Raw genomic sequence first — 27175 nt, forward strand, 5'->3', positions numbered from 1 at the left:
GGAGAAGTACCATGCGAAGCGTCACCCCTCTCCACTCATGGCCACATACTCCTTCCATGGCAGGAGGAGCAGAAGACCCTGTACTGAGAGAGACACTAAACCACACACAGCCCCACAGTGAGAAGGAGGTTCGTTTTCCTATGTCAGTCCTCTGATACGTCAAGGAGAATGTGCCTTTTGATTGCCAATAATGATTTTAAATCCCCTCTAAACCTGTCAATCTTCTTTCTCAGTGCAGAGAGCCTTTAACTCAGCGCCTCCAATGTATCTCATTCGATGTTAATGACAGGGGTTTGTTTTCACTGTACTTATTGTGTGGTCATCTTGGGCCACACATTTATTTTATGACAACTCAGTTAAGTAGCAGTGATTTTTCAAAGACGTCTTCTACCTAACTCAGAGTGAGCACAAACCACGAGCTCTCGGGGCTGGAAGCCGTGCCGTCCGTACACCTTGGGAGGCCAGTGCAGGGTGTCCGTCAGCCCCCTCTGAGGTCTCTGATGTGCTGGCTCCCTGGGTTGACACGGGCAATAGCTGGGCTTTGGCTCCTTCAACTCCGGCACAGATTCTCCACTGCCCTTCAGAGGCTGAACCTGGGGGGCTCTTTAATGACAGGCATCCTCTTTTGGCAAGACTCCCCGTTGTTGGGGCCGCTGGATGAAAAGCTTTGTGAATGTGACGCCCCAGCCCATCCTCGTGGGCTCCAGTTAGGCTTTGATTCCTCCCGCTTTGCGTCCGTTTTCATTTGAGATGACAGTCTGGACGCTAAACGCACTCAGACTGTAAATCAGCTGCCATGACTGTGAGACAAGCAATCCCCCTCCAAAGACTCCCTTATTAAATATCCCCAAGTGGTTCTGCTTCTCCAGCAGAATCTCAGCACACAGCTTCCCCTGTCAGACCTGGTGACACACACCTACCTGGAAGCCCAGCTACTTGGGAGACTGAGTGCTGGCCTTGTTTGATGGTACGTTTAAGGCCAGGCTGGGCGATTTGGCTAGACTCTGTCTAAAAAGTAAAAAGACCTAGAGATGTAGCATAGTGGTAGATAAGTGGTACTTATCTAGTATGTGTGAGGCTTTGCGTTCATTCCCAAGTACTACCACAAAAACAAAAAGCAGCCATGAGTTCTCAATAGTATTGCAATACAATTCCAGCAGAAAGAAACATACATAATTTTCACGAAACAAGAATGAATGAGAAGCAATCAAGCCATCCCCATATGGGACAAAGACTCTGAAAGAGATGCGGAAATCACTAGCGTTTGAAAAACACTAACTTATTTCTCTATTTTCCTTAAGAGACAGGAACAAAAGCAATAAAACTCCGGATTAGATCAAATCAGTGGACAATTTCCACGACAACATCTATTTTTTTCTACTTTTCACTCTATGCAATGTGAGTGCCCTACAAATAGCTGTTACTCTGTATTGTTTAAGGAATAATTACATGAAAATTGGATGTACAGGTTCAGTTCAATATATATTTAAAAATATTTTAGTCATGTTCGGTTGAATTTGGGGATGCAAAACCCAGGGATATGGAGGACTGACTGTCATTAAAAACACAGACAGAATATGATTTTGTGAATATTCATTATTTGGAACCAAGGGAAACTTTTATGTTTATGGCAAAATAAAAACAGATATAGTGAAATAATTTTGTATTGGAGCAATAGATTTATGTAATTTTGCTAACAGGGAAAATATTGGGAAACCCAGTAGTTAATAAAAAGAAGGAAACAGGGCTGGGGGTATAGCTCAGTGGCATGATCCCTGCCTGGCAAGTGTGAGGTCCTGAGTTCAATTCCCTGTTTAAAAAAAAGAAGGAAGCATTTGTTGGGATTCACATGGTCTTTCCCATTCTCTTGGCATCTAGTGTTCAGATTTACTTTCTTTTCTTGAATGAGATGATCTCGTAATTAAAATTCTTCTGAAAATGTTATTTAACTTTAGCATTAGTGTATTTTTCTAAAGCAATAAATTAACCCACAAAGGCTGATCAGACACCTCAAGCTTCAGTGCCTGTCCCCTTACCCAGCTGGGGTCCAAAGCCAGGGCCTCCAGCATGCCAGGCAAGGGCTCTGCCACCAAGCCACATACCCCGTCACCCCCACTGCTTTCAAGCCAGTTCTAGACCGCTGATTCAGGTTCCCTTAAAGTCCATTATTTAGTTCTTCTCTTCGTTAGCAACTTTTTGGAGTTTCCTCACATTTCGGTAGGCTCAGGTAATTAAAATTCAAGAATAAAATCTTAGAAAGACAATATTAAAGTAGGAAATCAAGGTATCCAGCTAGTCCTGCTGTTAATATCAAAATGAAAAGCATACTTGCCTGGCATGCATGAGACCCTTCACTTCCTGGCATTGCAAAAATAAAAATCAGAGACAAAGCAACAAGGATCAGACATGGTAAAATACAGATTAAGCAGAAAGTAGCATGCATCTGTACCTCTGGTTCTTCTTGTTTGTAGTCTGCAATCTCGAAAAACTCTTGCATTCCCTTCAAGCCCCGACTGCCTCAGCAAAACGAATGAGGCACAGAATACGAGATTTGAAAATGAGACTGAACTCAAACCCCTATTTACTGTTAAGCATTACTGCCACTTAGCCAAACAATGTGGTTAACAATAAAAACAAACGGGGTCTGGTTTGTATTCCTTTGGTAAATTAATCTGTGTCTTAGCCTTCCCAACACACATAGAGGTCCATTTTAACTGGCTAGACACAATGTAAGTACAGCGGAGCCCCGCCCAGTTAGGGACCTTCCCTCGGAAACGGCTCAAGTCCAAGGTGGGCATCAGTAAAAGCAGTCTAAGCTCATCTCTCAAATCACGGAATCTTGAACAAGTCTTGGCAGTGCCCTGACCCAGCTTATTCACCATAAAATGAGAGTCGTAGCTACCAGCAAAGAATTTCTTGATATGAGCCTTGCCTGAGTCACTTGATAGTTAACCATCTATTACTAAACATCCCATGATTGCCAGTCCGAACCCAGAGTGGTGATTTATAGAGCTCACAGCTCCTGTCACTATTTCTATATTTCTACATCTGCAAGAGAATGGACCGCAGCGATATGGTAATCAGATGACTTTATTTCTTCCACTGAAAAATTTGTATTTCGCTGAAAAGCCAAAACCTGTAAAATATTACTTTTGGAAGGAAGGCTTTACAAAATGAGCTCAAAGGGACACAATCCTCCCTCTCTCACTTCTTCTGGCTGACAAAGTATGTTGGTTACACAATTTACGCAGTTCACCAGGGTTCTGGCTCGTTTCAGTTTAATGTAATTTTACTACACAGGAACAAATGCCAACACTTGCAAAATGACACAGAAAAACTGGAACTAAACAAATTATTAAGATAAACTTAATTTCAAATCAGCTTGAATTACGCTGAAAATCTGACCCAATTTCCCCTTCCCAGTTGTTCAATCTGACCACTGAACCTCACAGCCCAAAGATGGAATATTTAAATCTTTGAGCATGTGAATCCAAATCCCATCTTTCTCTCCAACCGGAGCTGCCACTGTTCTCTTGATAAGCTTAGTAAGATATGTGAGGAGACAATTTAATATTCTAATTTATGGTACTGAGGGAGATGTAACCGAAACCCTGAACTATCAATGCTCTTAATTAAGACGACATTAATAATGGCCACTAAAGGAAGATAAATTTCATTATGATTGTCAGGATGTCTTATAATGACTCTGAGAAAGCCTCAGGAATTTTGTGAAGGTGCCTAGCTACCTCTCCTGCCAAGGAAAATATACAGTGAAAATGACACACGGATACATTTCCATATGGATGAGCACTGTCCGTCACTCTTCAAGGTCCCAATAGATACATTAAATAAAAGGTCAGTGATATTATTGGTCACTTTTTCAGGACCACACAATGTATGAGACTATGCCCTTATCACACAGAGAACAGGTTTTCAATATAATTTAAATCAAATAAATTTCCTTCTACCGCTCTTTGTCCCTGACCACTTAGGCTCATAATATTTGTTTTTATTACAATACAGGAGATATGAATGCACATTATAAAATCAAATATATAATTGCAAAACAGGCAGATAAATAAAAAAGAATAATAAAAAAGCAAATCATCACTCAACTCACCTGTCTCCAACTATTCCAACTTCTGAAAGCAAAGCCCATCTATTTGACACTATGGAACAACACCCCTCCTGGCATTTTCCTTACCCAGGCAGAAACACTTTTACCAAGGATTCTCTTTTTTCTAACATAGTCACAATACACTGGGGCAATTTTCCACAAGTTACAGTAATGCAACGAGCCAGAATAAAGTCTTCAAGTTTATCAGCCTTCATTTGTGAAGACTTCAAATTCATGAGTAGGTCATTTTCACCTTAGACAGACTGGGTCACTTTCCAAATTTCCTCTCCTCCATTTAAAAGAGGGCTGCTGTGGTTTGCACCTTTGTATCTCCTCCACAATCCATTGATGCCCAACAGAGCAACAGGAAGAGATGCGATCTTAGGGAAGTGGTCAGGTGATGAGGGCTCTGCCCTCGTGATTGGCTTAGCACCTTATATCAGGGGAGGATGGAAGTAGGTATGGGGTGGGGCTTTTTTGTCCTTTTTTACCCTTTCATCTTCTACATACCACATAAGGACCGAGCATTCCTTCTCTAAGAAGATTTGAAAGAGACCAGACCCTCATCAGATGCAAACTTGAAAGCACCTTGATCTTGGACATCCAGTCTCCAGAATCGCGAGAAATGAATTTCCCTCCTTTCTAAATCACTCAGTCTATAGTATTTTGTTTGAGCAGAACTAACAAAGCAATACCCTCTACCAGCACCCTAATGACAAGTGTAGCCTTTAATTATAACATTATGAAAAATAGACATTCAAGTGCGAGATTCTTTAAACTGATATTTTGAATTGACAGCAATTGTAGCCTAAGGGATGCACGCCATCCTTTCTCCCTGGTTTGGTCTGATGTGTTTATCCACTGACTCACTGGGGGCCCAAAAAGTTATTGGCGATGTGGTCAGTTAGGAATCTGGGCAAAAGATCCACCAGAATTCCAGCTCCAGAATCTACTTTTTGAATAACCTACCAGCTACATGATGCTCAATACCAATTCTTTTCCTTAATTTTCACAACATCCCTATGTAATATGAAATACGAGGCTCCATTTCAATGGGGAAACTGAAATCAGCAGAGCTTAAGTGGTATGTCCAAAGGCAAAGCGACTCAATGGCGTAGAGAGATTGGTCTGCCACTTTTCACAGATGCTTTTGTTCCTAGTCAGTGTTGCAGGCTTTATAGCCGCACTATATGGCTGTGAAACTGGAGCCCTAAAAAGTCATGAAATCCCTCTCTGTTTCCCCATCAGTAAAGTGAAAGAATCAGAATAATTGATATCAAATCTCTTTGCATTATGAATGTTGATTTATTCTACTTCCTTAGTCTTTTCCCTGATTTCAAAATCTGAACTGGCATTATTCTTTTTAACACTTTATCCTTTAAATGTAATGCAGTCTTTATTGCATGCCTCCCTAGGTCAAAGATTAGGAAGTAATTTTAAAAAACTCACACGCTCTCTGTTGGTCTTTTCTCCAACTAATATGCCAACGCGCTGCTCTCAGTTTGAACCCCTGGAAGCCAAAATGAAGAACTGATATTTTCAACTTCATGCGTATAATGCCTCTCTAAAATCATGATTACAAACTCCTTTGGAATACACGACCTTAACTTACAGAAAACTGCCCTATTGTCTAAGTTAATATTGAACAATTAGTCTAGTAAAAGAAGTTTTCATCTTGAAGGATTCAGTTTCATCTATCCCTGAAAACTGAGCTTCAAAATTCAAAGCCAATCAAGTGTCTGAACCTGAGTGTATCTCTCTAAAATGAATTTAGCTTCTGAAACTCCCTTCTGTGTAGTATGAAGCCCTTAGTTATATGTATGAAATTGTCAAATTCATTAAGAGGGAGCACAGCAGCCTGGGAAATGTATTTCCTTCTAAATCTTTAATCAATCTCAAAACATCTGCCACTGAACATAACTTTGTAACTCTGTCTCTCCATTGATTATACAAATGTTCCCCAGAAATTTATAGTTGCCTAATGAATCCACAGTTATAAGGGGAAAATAACCAAATTGTCTCCTCTTGGTAACTGAGCTGAAATCTCCCAAGAGGATGAAAGCAGAATCAAATCCACTGACAAAAGCATTTCCTTCTCCCTGGCTCACAGGGGACAGCCAGACGTCCCCTTGGATGATGGTGTAAACAGGGATCCTGGAAACGGAGCCATAACCAGGACTTTCAGGTCTCACCCAAAAGCTCAGTACACATAAATTTCACTTACTATTTCTGGGAGCCCTTCCTCTCAGAGTAAAACAACTGAAATAGAAAATTTACCACAAGTTCGAACTATTTTCTTCTTTAAGAGATGAGTCTGTTGAAAAGACTTAATAATATAAATAATGAAATAAGCCATCAAATTTCCATTTTATAAAACTAGGAGCGCGTTTGTAGGACCTGTGCAGGGGAGAGGGCACAGGACCAGTACTTTGGGAGGTGTTAAGGGCATGAGTGAGCTCAGACATAGTCTCATAATGACATCAGAGGACCCTCTGCTCTCACCCCGAGCTCAGAAGTTGGCAAGGTTGCCCCAAACTCGAGCAGTCACTAAGCCTGGGATGCCCTGCAGGAATAGTGCACGGTCTCCGGCCGGGTGGCTCACTGAGGGCCAGTGAGCTGCTCAGCTGCAGGACACTGGTCATCAGCACTGCAGACTGCATCAGTTCTGGGGTGAGGAATCCAGGGGGCACCCTGAAATGCCCACCAGAGCTGAAGCCCAGCCACTGCCATCCTTCTATAATTAGGCAATAGATCCTGAAATGTCAGGCCACAGCAAAAGGTGACAAGGATAAAGAATTAAAGTCTCATCCAGATGGAATGTTCAAAGCAGACACAGGCAAAAGTATGCAGCCTTGCGGCCTTTTCCCCGAAGGCCCACTGAACAAGGATATAGCGTAAGAGCTGGGAAGAACTCTGCAATGTACTCACCCATACATTTACTCAGCAAGCAGTTACTAAGAGAGCGCACAGGACAATAAAAAAGAAGAAGAAAGATAAAATCAAGCTGGCTCTCATGAACCACGAGTCTCAGAGCCCAGCGAGGCTGAATTCATCAAAACCACTTTCAAGGGATGTAATTTTAAATGGCCATGAAAGTTGTAAAGAAACACAGAACAGCCCTGCCCGACGGAATCCTCCACCACGATGGAAATATATTACACTGACGTGGTGCCACACGGCGCCAGTAATGGCTGTTCACGTGGCCATCCCTTCACCACAAGGCTAATGTTAATAAAGAATTGAGTTTTCAATTTTTAGTTAATTTCAATTAATTTCAATGCCCGTGTTCCTGGTTATGTCTCAGGATGAGAGCAAATTTGAGAAACAGATTTCCAAAGAAAAGAGATTTCTGTGCACGGTCAAGGCACAAGTCAGCAGAGTGCAGCTGTGGAGAGAGCTCAGGGGTCCGTTCTCAGTGTACACTAACACTGGGGATTGTGGTATGACACGGAGCAGGTGAGGCCAGGAGGGCCCAGCCGCAAGCGGACTGAGCACGTGTGCAGGAGAAAGGCCTCGGAGAGTCTTCGAAGAAGCAGAGTAGGATGAGGGTCAGTTCTGTAAGGGATTAATTTGTCACAAGCAGAACAGATTTTAAGAGTGACAGATGAACCAAGGAGTGGAGAAACAAGACATCTTTAACAGTGAAATGCACACACACACAAATTAAACACACCCAGAGTTAAAACTAGAAATAAATAATACCTATTGGTCAGAGAGGAGTATACCATCTAGTGCAACATCTTTGGAGGAAGTCTTTCCTCCCCACCCCCTCTCCTCCCCACCCCCTCTCCTCCCCTCTCCGCTCCCCCCTCCTCTCCTTCTTCCTCTCCCCTCCCCTCCTCTCTCCCTTTATCCCCTCCCCTCCCCCTCTCATCTCACCCCCTCCTTCCCCTCCCCTTCTTTCCCTCTTCCTCCTCTCTTTCACTGTTTCCTGGTCACCATGAGTGGGCAGTTTTCTCCTGCCATGCCCTCCCTGCCATTACGCTCCGTGTCATCACACACCCAAAAGCCATGGAGCCAGCCAAACACAGGCTAAAGTCTCTGAAACAGTGAAGCAGATACATCTTCTTTAAATTGATTTTCTCAGGTGTTTTCTCACAGTGACAGAAAGCTGACTACAATACTTTTGGAACTCAAAAGAAGTAACAACCTAAAAGTTACGTGTTCTTATTTTGGGTCTAACATCATCAGCGCTTTGGAAGACAAATCCAAGATTTCTCTGCTGTTTTCCACTCCGGGAGCCCATGGTGAGGTCCAGGGAGAATAAACACTACTCCAGTCACTGAAAACTCAGCCATGACCAAAACACAAGAAGCCCTCACTCTCTAGATGCTTAGAAGTAAGAAACAACAAAGACAGAAATTTTACAAGACTGTCAGGATTGGCTGGCAGCGACCCTAAATGGAATGAAAGAGAATGAGACTGAGAATGCTGGAGGAGGCCACCTTAGACTGGACAGGGTATGAGTCTTCCCATCCGTGGGACAGGATACTGGTCCCACAACTTACAGAAGAGGTATATTCTGACTCAGGGGCTCAGGAGATTCAGTTTATGATTATCTGGCTCTGAGGTAGAGACTTGAAGTGGAGCATGGTTCAGAGTGGGGAACGGCGCTAGAGAGGAAGAGGTGAAGAACCAGATGTGTGGTACACAACAGGGTCACAGCTCCATCGCCCATCAGACATACGCAGGAGTGTGAATCACCGCTGCCCTGGGCAGTGCACGGCCAATCAAGTGGATCCAATTAAGCTTTAGCAACGTAGATGGTGGAACAGGTTTCCAGGGAGATCAGATCTTTCCGGCAGATGAAGTCAGAGCCACGATGCAAGAGCACTACAGCTAAAGGAAAGAATTCGATGTGAAGGTCCTTCCTTCTTCCATGGGGAAGAGCTTGGCTCTGAGGAACGGAAAACAGGGAGCATGGCTGGAGCTCAGAAAAAAGAAAAGAGGCTCCAGGTACTGGATTAAGGAAGGCCCTGTGGTTCTCAGTACCTAGGAACCATTTTAAAGCACTAATCAGAAATCATGTCTCGTTACTAATAAAGAGATTCAGGTCACTTTCCTCAAATTCCCACTTTCACCTCTATTGTCCACCTAGACCCACAAAGCATTTTACAAGACTGATCCAGCCAGTTAAGAACGCACATGGGGCCACATTAGTCAGTCAGTATTTATTTGATTCAGTGGAAGTTTTATGTCTAGTTATATTTCACATTTCAAATTTTATTTTTAGCATAAAAGTAAATGTAGTCACTGTTATCTGATGTTGTAGCCTATCTTCCGGGTGAATGATATCTCTATAGCTATTTTATAAGAAGGTATTTTGTTTCAAGGAAGAAAATCATATTAATATGGTTCTAAATGCTTACTTCACAACTACTTTTTAGATTAAGTAAAAATTGTCCTCTTAGAAAAAAAGGTTGCAAACCTGAAAAGGTTCTCATTATATTGATGTCCAAAAATTCAGTCTCATGGGTCCAAAACTCTGTATCATTCCATGTTTTCAGCTATTAGGGTAGCAAAATGCAAAATGTACGCTGCTATAAGATGGGAGCCCTGGCTTCCTCACACACTGCTCAGGAGACGCAGCAGGACAGCAGTACAATTGCACAGGAGAATTTTCTTTGGACAGGATGTTCTACGCTTAACAATACAGTTACTATGGATCCAAGCCTGGGTGGGTGAGCAACGGTCTTCAGCCTTTACTGTAACAGAGAAAAATACAGAATTTCCCCAACTTTCCTCCCAAGAGCTGCAGCCTGGACTCAATTTTAGGATCTGTCACACACCGAAGTGGAACCGGGCCACACATTTGGTTTCTCGGCATCTCTGTTTCAGGATCTGTAAAATGGCGACACATACTTCACGCACACATTTGAGAGACATTTTAAAAGGAAAGAAATGATACGGGAAAGATAAGTGTCAACCTGTCAGACGTCAGATGTGCTGGGTTCACAGTTTCAAATCAAGAAATGGAATTGCAAACCAAAAGAAGTTAGAAGAGTTTTATTAGAAATAAGGAAAAGAAGAAAATCCCCTGGTTTCCAGGAGGGGTGCTGAGGCTCTTTGTCAGGGGTAATTTATACAGCAAAATTACAACATGGGTACAACGTGTTTTGACCTACAAACAACCTATAGGGCTACAAACTCCTTAGCTAATATTGATCCACTAGAGAAACGAGTTATGTACCAGGGGTATATGGAAGGAAGAAAGGCATTCTTAGAAAGGCATGGGTCCAGGTGTTCTGGTCACCCACCGATCTATCTGATGCCTATCAGAGCCCATGGGACCCTGCGGTACTAATTAGCATATAATCTCAAACTGCTGTTTATCTTTGGGGAAGTTTACAGGCCTGGCTATTGCATCCCTAACCAGAGGTCTGGCTCTTTTCAGATGCGCCTCCAGCCACAGTGCCTTTTCTCATCGCTGAGACAGAACACTCAAAACCCAAAGTTAAAGGAGGAAAGGTTTAGCTCAGCTCAAGTGTGTTTCCGGCTGTAATCGGATGGCTCCAAGGAAAGGTGGCATGGCCCAGGGGCATCACAGAGGAAGGGCAGTACACGCCAAAGCAGGGCAGGCAGAAATCAGCAAAGCAGCAAGGCCGTGAAGCAACAAGAGGAGCTGCCTTTCTGCCCCTTGTGTGCCATCCAAGCTACCTGCCCTCAGAGTAAGCAGCACTCACACACACCCGGCCAGGCAGCCTTAATCCTAGCACTGCAGCCTCACATCCTGGAATTAGCGTCACACACTCTAGAGACACAGCCACCCCTGGAAAGCCCCGGCTATGACTGCCTGAAGCTTTCTGGGGACATCTACACACAAGCCACAGCAGCCAGTCTTTGCACGTCTCATCTTCCTTGCTGACGTCTTCAAGGGCCCAGTCTCTCCCTGACTATGTGTTAATTTCTATTTAACTCAGCTGTCTGTAATAGAAAGGATGAATGAATATGTGAGGAGCAAATATATAACCAATTCTTACATACTAGAATCCAATTCAAGTATTGAAAAGCATGATTAATGCTAAGTAAGAAAACCGGGACCAGGAGAGTATATCATTATACGCTGCACACACGATGCATACACACACACAAACCTATGCACTGAACTCATAACGAGGTATTTACACACGTGTGTCAGATAGTAAGGACTCCAGGTGCATCCATTGCAAATACTGAGCTGTTTCTCTGCTGTGAGAAACCGGAAGTGTAACCATGCTGGAATGGGAAGGGAAACTAGGATGGGGAGGGAAGGGAGGCAAGGGAGGGAAGGGTCACACCCACACACACTGTTTACCTGCAGACACCTCTCACAGTAGTGGTCTGGCCAGGAACCAGCTGATTCACCAAGACAAAGATGAACGGAAAATTTACTCTTCAAAGTCTAAACTTTGTGCCTTCAAATGTTGTACTAAAAATACGTATCACCTATCCCCAAATCCTAAATAAAATTTAGTATTAGGAAAGTCAGTTCAAACCTTCCACCTTCACTGCTTTATGCCCTAACATCAAGTTTGCAGATAACACACTCTGCAGCGACATGAGCAATATTGCAACATTACATCACTCAAAATAGAATCTACCACAAAAATAAGTGGGACAGAGACCATTTTCCAATTGACAGTTTCCTACGTCTGAATGTCACATTGCATTATTCTGATGTGAAGTAAAATCTCTCCTTCATTCAGTTAACAAACATGGCGTATTTACTATGGGTTGAGGAGCTACTGCAGGGCAGTTTAAGTCCCCAGACTCACAAAAATACATCTCAGGGGGAGAAAAAAGTACCACATATGCGCGCTGTGTATGTTGGTGTGTATGTGTGAAAAACGTGAGCGTGTGCATCCATATGTGTATGAGCCTCAATAATAGCAACTCAGATTTGGCAGAAAACAACCCAGGCTCTAAAAGTGATTCTTTTGCAAATTTGCCAAAATATCTGTATCCGGGAAGATGGAAACCTGGAAAACCAAGAAATTGCTCACGTGAAAAGTTCATTTTACTAGTCAGTTTCAGAGAGGCAGGACTTCCCCTGGGTTAATAAAAGAAATGAATTTACTGCATCACTATGTACGAAGTGGATAAAATCCATTTGAAAGCTTTAATTGCTGCCTAAACACCCGCATTAAGTAAAAGCTTTGAGCTCAATACCAGTGTTTTGAGTTATTCCATTCATCAGACAAGCTAGTTTCTCTTTAATTAGCCACCAAAGTATTCACTGCATATCAAAAAAAGAAGGCAAGGCGAGGTGGGTGTGGGCAAGCCGCGACAAGTTGGGGCGTTTGGGTGTAAGTAGTGACACACACATCTGTCATGTTACAGTTCCATTACAGCACGGAACTGAGTAGCCCGATGTTTTCCCCTGAGAAACAATCTTTAAAGCTTTTGTATGAGAAGAAGCAATATAGAAGATATAAGTAAAGAAAATTTGTAAAAACTACTTTAAAAGTTCAGTACAATAGCCCACTATAACCCAAATTTCACCCATGCTTATGTCACTATTTGGATTTGTACTGTACCTGCGAAGCCCACATATCTCAATTTTTGCCACTTCTTGATAACACATACACTACAAATTAATTTCAATTAAATTAGTTGACCTTTTCAATGAAATAAGCTTATTTAAAAAGAAAGCTCTAAGTTCTTATTTTAAACAGCAAAACAGCATCACTTGAAGGTAAATATAATATGTAGCATAGTATAAAGTTAATTAATATAATCAAATACCATTCATTTTAGGACTGTACAAAGGATCAGTTCTCTCTCCACTCAAAAGCTGACTGGCCATTCCGTTGAGATATATTCAGCAATAAGTAACACTTTTTTCCATTTTATAATTGAATGTTATGTAATGACTGAAATTATCTTTCCAGATATGTAATTCTCACATTTGAGCAACGTAACTAGTCAGTAGGCAGAAACACTGGGGCGGTCTTTTAATCAAAGGTCTGCCATGTTGGCTGATACCTTCCCCAAAGCTAGTGTTTCGTTAGTGGGTCCTTAACAAACTCAGTGTTGTAATAATAAATCACTGGAGTCAACAGCAAGATAAAGATGGGACTTCATCTGTTTGTTTTTCACTGACAAAGGCATGGTTTTTATGCTTAAATATGGGTGAACGGCTTGGTACTAGTTTGTGGTTCTAACACACAGTATGTAACAAATTCACTTTAATCTTTTATCAGCAAAAAAATAAAAATCAGTACCATGAGCACTGAGTTCTCACTATGAATGAGACATAGCAATAAGAGCAATTATGCATTTACCTTTCGTGAGAAGCATATTGTTGTCTGTATTTTTGTATCTGAAGACATAAAACATCGGAATAGCATGTAGATTTTCCCCAGAGCCAGTAAGGGGTTAGGATGAGACTCAAACTAAAGTGTGAGTCCCAAATTTACACTTTTCCCACCATGTAAAAATAAAAGCTTCAGGGACAGTGCTCCCAACAAGGTTTTTAGTAATTATAGGCAACACTATTCTAAAATTCATAATAAAAAGTGAAGGAATCCTCATAGCTAAGTCATTTTGAGAAAAGCACAAATTGGAAGGAATTGGTGTACCCAATTTTGAGACTTACACACGGACAATCTAGACACACTGCTGCACACACACAAGCATGGAAAACAATGGGAAAGAACGGCCAGCTTGGACGTGGACACACGTACACGACTGTGCTCACTGGATGAACAGCCTTTGCAACAGATGGTGCAGAAACAACTATTCACTGGGGTGGGGCCCCTGGACCTGAAATGCACACCTTATCTAAAAGTTAACTTTTAAAAAAAAATACAGAAAAACATTTTCCAGCTCTTGAGCCAAAGAGTTAGCATCAAAAGAATAATTCACAAAATAGGACTTCATCAAAATTTAATTTTTTTTTTTACTCTGTGAAAGAATTGAGAAAGAAAATAAGGTACAGACTTGAGGAAAGAACTATCTGCAAATCACATGTCTGGAGAATGACTAACATCTAGAATATATGAGAGACCCTTAGACCTCAGCAGTTAAAAGACGATGCAGGCACTGACTGCCACGCACACCCAGAATGCAAAGATGCAAGGAGTCAGCATTACTACTCGTGCGGGAAATGCAAAGCGAGGTATCACTACAAACCTACAAGAATGGCGAAAATAAGACGGAAAGACTGCCGGCATCACCAAATGCTGGCAAGGACACGTGCAAATTGGGGAAGTGACACACATTGCTGGTGTGAATGGAATGTGGCAAAAGAGTTTGGTGTTTAAAAACCTACTAAACATGCAACTAAAAAATTCCCCAGTAATTGCACTCTCAGGCATCTCTCTAGAGGAATGAGAACTTATTATCTGCATGAAATCTGTCCATAAATGTGTAAGTTGACCTTACTCAAAGCATCCAAAACTAGAAGAGCTATGACGCCCTGCAGCACCCAGACAGCTGAAGGAAGGTCCGTCCACACCACGGGCGACTACTCAGCAGTACAGAACGAGTATCTACACAACCTGAATGACGCTTTAGGGTCCTTAGTACAAATAAAACGCAGTCCAAAAGGTTACACAACGATGGCTCCATTCATGTAGCAGTCTTGAAATGACAACATTATCAAACGGGAGAACAGATTAATAGTTGTTGGGAGTTTTGGGTTACGGCAGGGAATAGGAAACGGCACAGACAGTTTCAAAGCACACCGTAAAGGGTCACTGTCGTCAAGGGTATGTTCTGTGTTTCCACAAGATCTGTCAATGTCTTGGTTGTGATTCTACACTATGGTGTCGAGGGACATTCTCACTAGGGCAAGCAGGAAAGGTCATGGGATTATCTCTATTATTTCTTACAACTACATGTAAGCCTACAATTCGCTTTAAAAGTTCAATTAAAATAATGAGATGTTTAACCTTTTAGAGGGGGAGGGGAGGTGCCCAGGGACAGGGACGCCCAGTAAGAATCTGATAGATGCAATGACACATGAACACTAAGAAGTCACCTGCATCCCACTGACTCCCAGAGGCCAACTGATACCTCCACTCCTGTGCACAAAACACCCGCAGGGCGGAGGCTTCAAACACTCATAAAACTGGGCATGGCACACACAGCTGTCATCCCAGTGCTCACGGAGGATGAGGCAGGAAGATTGCAAATTCAAGCCCAGGTCTGGCAACTTACTGATTTAGCAAGACCCTGTCTCAAAAACAAAAACAAAACCCATAAACAGGACTGGGGAGTTCACTGGAAATGCACTGGGTTTAATTTCCAGTATCACAAGAAGAAAAGCCAGGGAAATAAGATCATTCCCCCTCCAACTGCTTAAACGAAACAGCTTCCAAACACTTAATCAAAACTTAGGAAAAATAAATAAATAAAACTTTAAAAAACTTAGCCATCTGCATTCTAGAGCAAAGCTATTTTAATCCCAACACGCACATAGATCTCGTGGCATTTCAAACCTCACAGCTTTATTTGAATTTCACCTACCAGGAGGAAGCAGGAAGAAGGCAGGGTAATGTCTCACTGGTTTAGAATTCCCAAGGCTTTTATTTTTACCAGACCAGGACTGAATTCCTAGAGTAAGAGGAACATCAAGTGTATCCCTCCTCAGTGCACAGAAATGGACAACGGAGATATTCATCCCATAGAGTATTCCTCGTCAATATTTCTTCTTCCATATTTCATCTGCTGCTCAAACCTGTTCACCCTTAACTACCGGGAGTTATTAACGTCTTGTTAACAGCACAAGCCCAAAACTAGCCCTGAGAGCTGTTACACTAAAAGGCATTTCACAATATTAGAACAGTGATAAAATCATAGCAAATACATTTGAAGTGAAAACTAAAGCATTAAAATACTAAAGATAAAAGAGCCCTCACAAAAACTGCAAAGCTGTCTAGAAAATAAATATTGCCAGTCATCTGATGCAGATAACTAAAAAAACAAAATTGGCGGATGTAGGAGATAATACTGTCCTATCAGTAATTTGGTTTACGCCTTCAGACAAAGCCTTTACCCTGGCCACTCCTTGGTTAAATAAGTTTTGGTGATGAGGATTAGAGACCGCATTTATGTATAATTAACCTTGAGATTCATATGGACAATCAGGTGAAGATACTGCAATATAGGCTCTTCTTCATGAGGAAATCATGTTAGGGAACACAGTTCCAATGGGTCAGGAATGTACAGTCTTGACCTACACATGTGTTTCCATCTCTATCTGGTCATCAGTTTCACCACTGGCCAAGATGGCCCAAAGCCTCATTCCCTGCAGGGGAAAAATGGTCCTTGCTATGCTATATGGAATCGTGCCTTTGACTATTTGCATGCATGAGTGTGCATCTTAACTTACATAATAAAGATACGTGATGACTGCAGTGTATTCTTATGACTTTCACATTACAATTGCAACCTGGTCACAGCATTATAAAAATATCCCTAGTTTCTTAAACATAAAAATTTAAAAACCTTAAATGAAATCTGGAAGCTTCTCTGCACCTTGGGCCAGGAGAAATGGAAGCATAAAGCATTTAGAAAATATCTCTTTCTGAAACCTGGCCATCCACTAACTAATGTTCAAATCCATTCTCTGCCATCCAAATTAAGAAAAATAACTTCTAAACCAGTAATTTCACTCAAACTCAAGTTCCGGGGAGAGATACATTTCCTTACTAGGTATCACTGCCGCATAACACAAGGACAATAGAAAATCTTACAAGGGAAGAGGTTCCTGTAAGATCCAATATCAGTGGTAAGCAGTACTGATGCTTGTGTATTAATTATTTCATGGATATAAGTTTATGTTCCCAAATAAACAGTATTTCCTTTGAGGATAATAGTGATTGCAGTAGAGGCTGTGAAAATAGCAACCACCAAAGAGCCATCGTCTTAAACAGCGCCAATAGTTGCAAGGAGGGGAGTAATAAATATTAATTGGATCTTACTGCATAAAGCATAGTACTAAGCTCTTCATAATAATGTACAAGGGGGTATTCAGGATCTCCACATTTTCACAGAAGACTGAGGCTTATAAATAACTATAAACTCGCCAGAAGTCACATATTGAGTTGGGATTTTACCGCAGCCTTCTGTCAGAGCTGTGTTCCCCTATACCACGCAGTAGTGTAGTCCTCTATCATTTGTTCCCTCAACAAACCTTCACCAAGTACCCGCTCCATGCTGGGCCCTGATCCAGGCACAGGAGCACAGCTACGATTAAATAAACAGACTCCTCAGCCCTCATAGAGACTCACATGCTCTTCGAGATATACAGACAATAAATATGAGATGTAATAAATATGCTCTGAATATTTAAATAATAGAAAACTTAATAACAGCAAAAGGCACAGGGCCACTAACCCCTCTTAAAGTGCACCCCCTTGCTTCAAAGGCACTCACTCATCCCGTCACTCCTGATGGTTTCTGCAGCAGCTCTGAAGTCCTCTTTCTTAGTGTCTTTAATGAGATGTGACCACCGTGGGATGAGTGCCCCTGCTGAGTGCCATCCAACAGAAAGGCAGGCTTATAAAACCACGATGGTGCCCGCTCATCCTCCTCCACCAGACCTGGCACCATGTGACTCCTGGCTCTTCCTCAAAGTCAAAAGGACAGGACAGGTGGATGTCTTATACCAATTGAGGACCCCAGGGCAGCCACAACAGTGCAGCTAAAGACACACCCGAGAGAGGACTTCTGGACCTGCTTCAGAAAGCGCCATGATGGGACAAGTATATTCAAAGCACGGTGGAGCAGTCTGACTGCAATTCACGGCAAAACGCCGTTTACCGTCATAATTTTCTATGAAATTTCAATACTCATCTTATTTTTTAATACCACCTTGTAAACTATAAAAAGGTAGTAGGTGAAGGGCTGGTAATTCGAGAGAGAAAATGCTTAGGGATATAGGAGAAGAGGGAAGGGAAGGAGGAAAGCTAGGTGATGTGGAAGGCCTGGCTGGGAGGGTGAAATATGAGGCCCAAAGGGAGGGCCAGGGCCAGGAGGGGATCCCGGGGCACACAGCACCCAAAGGGGACGAGCAAATGGAGAGAAAGTGCAGGAACAGGCGGCTCTGGTTTCCACGGCCAGATGAGATGCTCTGTCTCAGTTTCCATTAAGAAGGGAATGAATCGAGTGAGGTTGCAGGCAGATAGAAAATGAGGAAGTTGGCACACAGCAGGAAAGGAAGGAGAATGTGGAGCGTGGGCCAGGGTGGTGGCAAATGATGGCTGGAAAGACTCCTAATCTAGACAGATTTCAAAGACACAGCCCACGAGATCTTTCGATGGACTGATAAAGGCAGACGAGACATGCCACCAAGCTTTGCTCACTTGCTTCCCCGGCGACTGGCTTTTGTGTGGGCAACCAAAGCGCTGCGGCTTTTAGGGACTGGGACGAAGATGCCCCAAGGAGAAGCAGGTGTGGGTGAGAGTCAGCCAGTCCGGGGCACTGAGTCTGGGGCCTCTGTCAGAAGTCCAAGGGGGAAGCAGGGCAGCAAGGAGGATCTGACCGTACGGAGGGCACATGGTCCCAGGTGTCGCCTTTTCACAGACAAGAGCAGAGAGAGGTTATTTAAAGCAAGTAAAGGCGAGATAGTGCGCAGATCTCAAAGCACAGGTCTGAGATGAAGACCGGAGGTGGTGTGCCATGTGTGCACAACCACTGAAAATCCTCTCCATTGTAAGGAAAGAAGCCAAGTGAAGACGGTTAATGTAACCCATCTGAGTAACACGCTAAGCAGGGTAATGACGCTCCAATTGCCTGGTCCACCATTCATCCAAGGAGAAATTTTTAGCATCCTAAGAATCAGATAACTGAAAAATAGCTGCTCCCCTTCCATTGTCCCCACTTCCCAAATAGTAATATTCACATTCCTGCACCAACGCTGTGCCCAGGGTACAGCCTGAGACTTGCAGGAGCCAACGCAGATCAAGTCGGAGAATAGAGATGTGCACAAACTCAGAAACTGAGATGTGCAGACTTTTGAATTAAATGAGTTGAATTTCATTAAGCTGTTTGATGTTTGAAGAAAAAAGTTTACATATTTTTGATTGTCTGTCACTTACAAAGTTTAGGAACAGAGCTAAAAGCGACCATTTGTTTATGATCCATCTCCCTGAAAATGTTTTTAGAACATTTCTTGTTCCACTGGGAAAAAAAAATCGCTTATCTGTCTGTAATAAGCTTCATCCAGTGAAAAGTCTGGAGATGCACATTTATGCTCTTTAAAATGTCTTCTCCACAAAGAAATGCTAATATTAGAGAGACAGAGATTTACCATGACTTAAACATTATATAATACATACATGTATCTCATCTTGGACTATATAAACAATGAATTCATAATGCTGTGTATTTTCATTGCATGGCCAGAGATACCATGCTCTGAATCCTCTCGAGATCACCACTAAATTATGCTCATTGTACAGTTCATAAATTGAGACCAAAAAGGATCAAGGATCACAAGACAAACAATACCAGCACAACTGGTTCCTATTTCCATTTTTTTTCCAAACTCAAGGGAGCATTCCTTGACACACAGCTGCTTACCATAAAATGCTGTTTTCTTGTTTAATTATAAACCCTCCCAAACATGGTTAGAACTCACAGATGCTTGTCTGCATGCCATTAATCCAACCACTGCATCTTAGTTCCTAAGGAGGGTTACAAACCCCAAGGTGGTATAGTCACCATGTGGCACCCTGCACGTCAGCATGCGCCATGCACATCAGTGTGCCCTTACTGCATGCCCACTCTGCTCTCTTAGAGTTACACTAGACCATGTGTGTCGTGTGCTGGTCTAGGCTACACACAGTCTCCACCACTACTGACTTTCCTAGCGTGGACACAAGGTCCCTCTGTCATTTCTCCAAAGCCTCCTCCTCACCCCTTCCAGCCTCCATCTGAACTTTGTCCTTTGGACTGCAAAGTATGCAATTAGCTTCTTCTCTAAATTATAGCATAAGAATTTTTTTTTCAAATTAACTTTTGACAAAACAAATGTTAATAGGACCAGAAGTATCAGGACCATGTTTTTCATCTTTCTTCTCCATGAATAATAACCATAATGTAATGGAATTTCTTATACCTACTGAATATCAACACAGACACAATGCCTAAATCTTGAGAAAGTAAGACCGCTCACTGGTATCCAAAATACTGTGAAAATGGGAAATATTTCTTTCATTTTTCTTCAAACATCAGTCTATAGTGTTGGCACATGCCCAGGAGTGTACTGGGTTAATTGTAACAATAAAGAAAAATAATTTCAATCACCACAAAGTCAAAAGTGATGGTAACCAGTTTTTCACATAAATCACCATGTGTCACAATTTGGCATAAACTCTGATGCTCACGAATAATTCATATTCAGTGCATTAATAATGCATATCCTCTTCTGGTTGGAGTGCTCCCTAATACAGAAGGAATGTCTATTATCAGCCTCCTCAGGTGACATAACAGAGTAAACGTAAAATTGGAATGCTTCTCAACGCTCCCTTTCAAACTATGATACTCAGCCGGACCATAAGGTTATCAAAAATACAAAGTTCTTCTTATAAGAGTGACTCGGTTAAACCCCAGAGAGGGTTGCTTTTGCTGACAAGGATGTCTGCATAGTAGAAAAGAAAACCAATGAAACTTTGGCAAAGCTCATAGAGAATGGGTCGTCGTCCTATGATGCTTCTCCCTCATACATATTTATGCATTCACAAAAGTACAGGAAATAAATGCTAAAACTGGCAAGGAAAAAAAAAAGAAAGCAAAAGATCAAAAGAACAGGCAAGAGTTGTATAATAATTAGGAACGTTTCTTCCCATATCGGATTCTTCTCTGGTTGAGTTTACTACTGTGAAATTTTTCAATTTTCAGGAAAACTATCCAGGGAGGAAAAAAAAAAAAAAAAACAGTCCAGAGACTAAAACAAAAGAGAGGGGCCAAGCAGCATAGATTTGGGAGAAAAGCGGTCAGCGCCCCGGCCCTTCAGTGTGGCCACCGCTGACCTCCTTGCCCCAGACAGAGCTCAGGGAAACTTTCCTCTCCCGCTCTCCACGACCACTGCCTGGCCCCAGGGCCAGCATCCACCAAAACGGCCACAGAGCTTGACGCGCGATAAAGGCAAAGGAGACAGTTTGAAATTACAAAGATAAATGAATTAATAAATAATAAAAATAAAATTCAGCCCAGTACCCTCCATTCTTCAAACCCAAACTGAGGCAGGTTGGTTCTGTCCTAAAGCCCCCCCCCCAAACCTTCCTCCCAAGGGCCAAGGAGAGGGAGTTTGTGTCTACGCCTGTCCTCAGCCACCCCCAGATCCATTCATTCTTCTTTTCAGCTCAGAAAGCACCTGCGCTGTGCCAGGCATCATGTTCCTCGCGAAATAATCTCCCCGTGGGGCTCCGATGTGGACTCCAGCAACGGAAATCCACCACCCCCCGGCGGAGGACAAGGGGCAATTCAGACGTGGCCATCCACAGGAAGCTGGCCCTGTCCAGGGGCCGCTGCCAACACCTGGAAGAGAAGCGGCCAGTGTCCGGCCCCCTGGTCCCCAGGAGAGGCTTCGCCTGGCAGAAATCGCTCGGGAGGTCAGGGGATGACTGGCCTTGTTCCCACGGAGAGCGTGTGTCCCTGTCCCCATCCAGGCCAGCCCACCAAAGCGAAGTTGCCGGGGACCGGGGTAGGGGGGTACCCGGCAGGCTCAGCACCCCAACACCCCGCCCGGCTTCTGGCCTCCAACTCCCATGGCTACCGAGAAATATTTATTCCGAGTAGATGGGCTCCAGGGGCTACTGCAGCGGAACACGCGGCCACCAGCAGAAAGCCAAGTCATCCGAGAGATAAAGATAGCTGCATGACACAGGCAGCCCTGGCCTTGCAGCGGCAGCCAGGAGCGGGGGCGCGGGGGTGGCCGGAGCCCAGCGCCTGAACCCAGCGCGCGGCCGCGGGGCGCTCGGTCCCGCTCCGGGGACGGATGCTGGGATGGACCCGCACGACCGGACGGACGGGCCAGCGGGAGCTCGGGTGCACCGGTACTCACCCCGAGGCGTCTGCTCCGGATCCTCACGTAGCCTTGCTTGACGATGTCATTAAAATTGGAAGCCATCCCAGACCCCCGCCGGCGACCCCGGCCGGCGCGCTCCCTACCTACGCGGCTGGGGAGGGCGAGGCAGGGTCAGGGCGCGGCGTGCAGGGGCCAGAAAGTTGACGGAGCGAAGCGGCTCGGGCTGCGGCTCCGCGAGGTGTCACAAAGCACGCATCACTTTCCGGGTCCCCCGATCCCTGAAAGTGGGCGTCCGGCTGCAGCCACTTTGGGGGAGCGCGGCGCGGCGCGGGCGGCGAGGCTGGGGCGCGGCGTCAGCTGATTCCACGACAGCCCGCGGGGAGGAGGAGCGCGGCCCCGGGACCCGAAGGGGAGGAGGAGGGGGAGGACGAGGAAGGAGAGCGGCAGGCAGGGAGGAGGAGGAGCCCGCGGGTCCCAGCGCCCGCTGCGGCCACCCGAGAGCGCACGCAGCCCACCGCGTCCGCGCGCCCGCGCCGCCCCCGCCCACCTGCCCGTGCCCCGCTGGCATCCGCGCTGCTCCCCGCCCCGCCCCTGCGCGCCCGCTGCCCCCGCGGGGCATCAGCTGCCCTCGCCAGCCCCGGTGTCTTATTTTAAGGAAGAAAGGAAATTTCACTTTTTTCAATGGACTGCTCGACCCACCTCTTTCTTTAAACCCAATTCCTTCTCCGGAAGGGCCAACTGGGGGTGCACGTATCTGCCCACGGGTGGCCCTGAGCAGCAGGCTAGTGCTGGGACTTGGCTTTAGTGGCTTTTAGCTCCCCTCCTGGGCCTTCTTGGGTGTCCAGCATCGGGCCTCTGGGGTAATCAATTGCCACATTTTTCTCAAGCCTGTCTTTGCCTCTGGACTGTTAAGTTTACCAAGGGTTACAGGGACCCATCACCCTGTGGCCAGGGCGTCTCTAAAGCAGGCCTCCGAGTAAGTGCTCAATAAACCTTTCAGTGGTTATCAAGATGGAGCCAGACAGGGTTGGAGCCTAGGCCTGGATTAACTCATTGCAGCGCCCCTGTTTGAGGTAGGGCCTGCCTGTGTAAACCCAGGTCTGTAGTTAAACCTCGATCTTCTGACATAGCTTGCGCTCCTAAGCACTAAAAGACAGTTTAATCCTGCCTGTAAAATCAGATGGAAGGAGACAGAGTTCTTGAAACAAACTTGAGTTGGTATCACTCAGCTGCTAAACACCTAGCTGGGCATTGTGCTAACCTCGTTAAGGGACAAATGAGGTGAGCTCTAGATCCAGGTTTTACAGAAACTAAAGCGCGGAAGACTTTAGTCCGGGTGATTTGCTCTCAGTCCCAGGACTGGCCACTTGCAGAGCCAGGCTTTGGGTGGTCCCAACCCTGTGCCTCTTTGGAAGAGCTGGTGTCACTGAGGGGTGGTACATCCGTGGGGTTTTGGGGCAGAGCTTTCAGATCATATATGGTACCCTCAAAGGCAGAGGAGGTCAGAGATTAGACTACTGTTGCTTACTGGAGGTGACCAAACCAAGGCTGAGTGACCTTCAGAGAAGTTTCATCTCTCTAGTGGGTCCTCTGCTTTGATGACGTCAAAGCCCTTCAACCAATCCGTTCTTTTCTCACCGGCAACATTGGCCTTTAGGGAACCTGGCTTGCTACATGTCAGTTGGTTAAGGAAAAGAGTCATCCGAGAACTAAGACTAAACTGGAGCAATCAAAAAGCAAATATGCTGGCAGAGGGAATTGGTTTTCTTTTTCTTTTCTTTTCTTTCTTTTTTTTTTTTTTTTTTTTTTTTGCTATGTAGTAAACCATCTGCTGTGTCTTCCTGTTGCCATTCTATGCAAAATGATGTTTTAATTTTAATTTTAAGTCTCACTCAAAGAAAAGTAAATGGTAAAATCGTGTGGAAAACACTTTCTGAAGAGTTAGAATTCAAAAAAAAAAAAGTACTGTCCACCGTTGCCATGAAACAGAAGTATCATGGAAGGTATTTGCATACCACATCTATAATACCATAGAAACAAAGAATAAAGAAATTAAGGCTCCTAAAGAGCTGGGAAAAGCTCACATAAAAATAACAGGAAAAAAAGGCTGAGAAATTCATCCCTCCACAGTGAATGTTCAGCATCGCAAGCATCCATAAATAATTAAAGTGAAGACTTTGGAATCATACTAGAAAGAAACTAGATGGAAGGGAGCAAATGACTTTGTTTTAATTGCAAGATTGAATGTGCAAAGTGATAGAGATGCAAAATACACAGACTGATGTGCCATGCACTGAAGAGCGACTTAAACTTCTCCAAATTGTACGACACACAAAAGTCACTGCATCCATCAGATTTTCAACGCTCTAAAAAAGTATCTGAGAAAGTCCATTGAGAGGGGAAAAGGGTTATTTGAGCTCCTGGTTTCACAAGGTTCAGTTCATGGTCATGCAGAAACACCACGATGGAGGGAAACCTATTCACCTCACGGACACAGCAGGAGAAGAGTGAAGGAGGAAAGGCCAGAGCCACCTGCAGCGCCAGGTCACATACCCGTAACCCACCAGGCACACCCAGTAGTGCACTAGATCCACAGGTGTCTCTCAAGACAATCAAGTTGATGGTCAAAATTAACCATCACGGTGCCAGAAAGAAAGAGGAGTAATTCACTGAGATACATAGTGCAGAGGAACTTCAGGCAATGCACAAAAACACAGCCATACACTGCCAAGGACATACGTCACAATTTAGTTTTACTGGAGATGATTTTGATCTAAGGGTCCACTATTTTCCTCTCCTTTTTTATGCAGTTTTTAGCTCTTAGGACTTCTTACTTGCAGTAGATTTCTGTTTCCTTGCTCAGCATCCAGGCTTCTTTCTACCAGTGAGTGCCATTTCTCTGAGAGCACCCGAATCCCCTGCTCCTAGTACAAGGGTGTGGTCCTTAGGGCAACTGGTGGCTGGTTCAGCTGTAGACACATGGCCCACGCTGGCCAGTAGAGTTAGTTGGCCTGCTTCTGCTGGGCGCTGGGACAAAGACTCCCATTCTTTTGGCTGAAATGGAGCTGAGGGAAAGCAGCCAGGAGGTGCTGGAACCTTTGGGAGATCCCGCAAGACTGAGGTGGGATTCCCCACTGACTGAAGCAGCAGGACCTAGAGCTAAAGAGGAACAGGGCAAATCCTGATGACTCTTTCAGAAGCACCCCGTGAGCACTCTGTGTTATTTAAGGAGATGTCACACTGGCTGCCTTAGGCACATTCTTGTCACTGGTATAATTCTCAATACCCACAATTTTGAGGAGGAGAGGTTTGTTTTGGATCCCAGTTTCAGGCTGTGGTCAGCTGGCTCCAAGGCCGAAACACGATCGATGGCAGCGGGGCCTGGTGGCAGCCAGAAGTGGGGGGGAAGGGCAGAGGATGAGCCCTTCCAGCTCCCACCACAGTCAGCTGGTGCTCTCACCAGCCAATCGTCTTCCATAGCCCCACCTCTGCGTGCATGAACCTCTGGGGAACATTCTAGGTCTCCATCTTAACACTAGCATAGCAATGAGGCCACCAGTTGTAGCAAAGTTTATGTGTTGTTCACGTCATGATCCTGTATGAGTAGATTGTGCTGGGCCAGGGGGAAGCTTGGTCTCTGAAGAGCATCCAAGGATCAGGCCCTGGGATCAGCTCACCTCCTCAGGACGTGGTTTCCATCCTGCAATCTAGCATCTTCCTAATGCCAGAAGGACGAAGAAAGCCCAGAGGGAAAAGAGCCCCCCAGGGAAAGTGCAATCAGTGGTGCAGTGTCTTTCTCAACATCCCATGAATCAATATTTTGCCACATTTCACAGGAAAATAAAAGTGCTGCCTTCTGTCTCTATTTCGACTTAATTCTGTTACTGCCAAAACATTGCATCATGATAAGGAGTAGGTCAGTTGGCATTCTCCACTGTGCCAGTGCCACCCCAGGCCACCTAACTGTGCAAGGCACTTCCCTTTCTTGCATAAATCACCAAGACATGGGCATTCTGTCACTTGCCACCAGAGGAATCCTGTTCAGGGCAGCATTGCATTGTGACTTGAAGCTCTGACCTTGATGAAGTAATCCTTGATTACTTGAAGAGGGTCCAACATGGTGTAGCATTTTCTGAAAGAAAAGAGAAAGCAAGGCCAGAGACCGAGCTCCAAGAAAGCGTCTTGGACATCCCAGTCACCCTGTTTGTTTCTTTGTTTGTTCATTTGTGCCCTTTTATGTAGAGCTGCAGGCAGCACACTGTCCAGGGCTGGACTCCAGGGAGGGAAGAAACATGCGAGGTCCAGTGTTTAAGGAGGCTCTCACCGACAGGGCTGCGTCTACCTTCACTGGCCCCTGAGAGTGAATACTTCCTTAAACCGCGCACAGTAGGCTTTCAGCTGCTTTGCAGGAGTCCTGGCCCCATCCCGCCTTATTAGGAAAGTATTAATTAAGAAGAAATGATTATGCGTTCAGAAGAAGAACACAGTAGTACTTGTCTTGTATGTGCACATCTTGTTGATAGGACGCAAAACTATGTCAGACTCGCCGGAGATTTAGCTCAGCAGCATAAGCACCTGCCTGGCAAGCGTGAGGTCATGAGTTCAATCCCAGGTACCAAAAACAACTATGCCAGACTCTTAAGACAGAACCTTCTGCCCAGGGATATAGCTCAGCAACACAGCACCTGCCTGGCAAGTGCAAGGTCATGAGTTTGAGCCCTGGTATCAAAAAAAAAAAAAAAAAAAAAAAAAAAAAAAAGATAGAAAATTATGAGCAGAAGCCCCAGCGCCTCGGGACTCTTCCAGAGCAGGTGACTGGCTCCCAAGCTTTGCCAAGGGAGTCTGTCTTTTCACTAAGTGCCACCCTGCACCGAGGCTGTGGCCAGCATGGCACACGTCCAGTGCCCTTACCCAAAATAACTTGATCCCTGGCCCCGCTGCCTACAGCTCTCGGTGAGTGTTACAGAAATACCCACAGCCTTCCTCTGGCAAGGTGAGCCAGTGTTAATGAAACGGTTTGACTGCCACCAAGGAGGGGGAGGTCTGCTCTGCACCCGGTCTCCTTTCCCCCAGTCCTGACCAGAAACAGAACCGTGGCC

General features: G+C 44.5%; 1 protein-coding gene across 4 annotated transcripts in view; it reads right to left on the bottom strand.

Annotated features, from left to right (window-relative positions):
- Window positions 1-22568, bottom strand: part of Dok5 (docking protein 5) — a 149444-nt gene extending 126876 nt beyond the window's left edge. Inside the window, exon 1 of one of the 4 annotated variants that reach the window (XM_003463651.5) lies at window positions 22113-22568. In XM_003463651.5, the coding sequence (XP_003463699.1) occupies window positions 22113-22178 (66 nt within the window). In that variant the 5' untranslated portion in view covers window positions 22179-22568. The other 3 variants (XM_063248127.1, XM_013145651.3, XM_005000841.4) reach the window with 3 other exon arrangements.
- Window positions 22569-27175: the final 4607 nt, after the last annotated feature.

Source organism: Cavia porcellus, unplaced genomic scaffold (genome assembly GCF_034190915.1).
Source record: "Cavia porcellus strain 051 isolate PalLab524CR breed Dunkin Hartley unplaced genomic scaffold, mCavPor4.1 scaffold_5, whole genome shotgun sequence".
Lineage (NCBI taxonomy): Eukaryota > Metazoa > Chordata > Mammalia > Rodentia > Caviidae > Cavia > Cavia porcellus.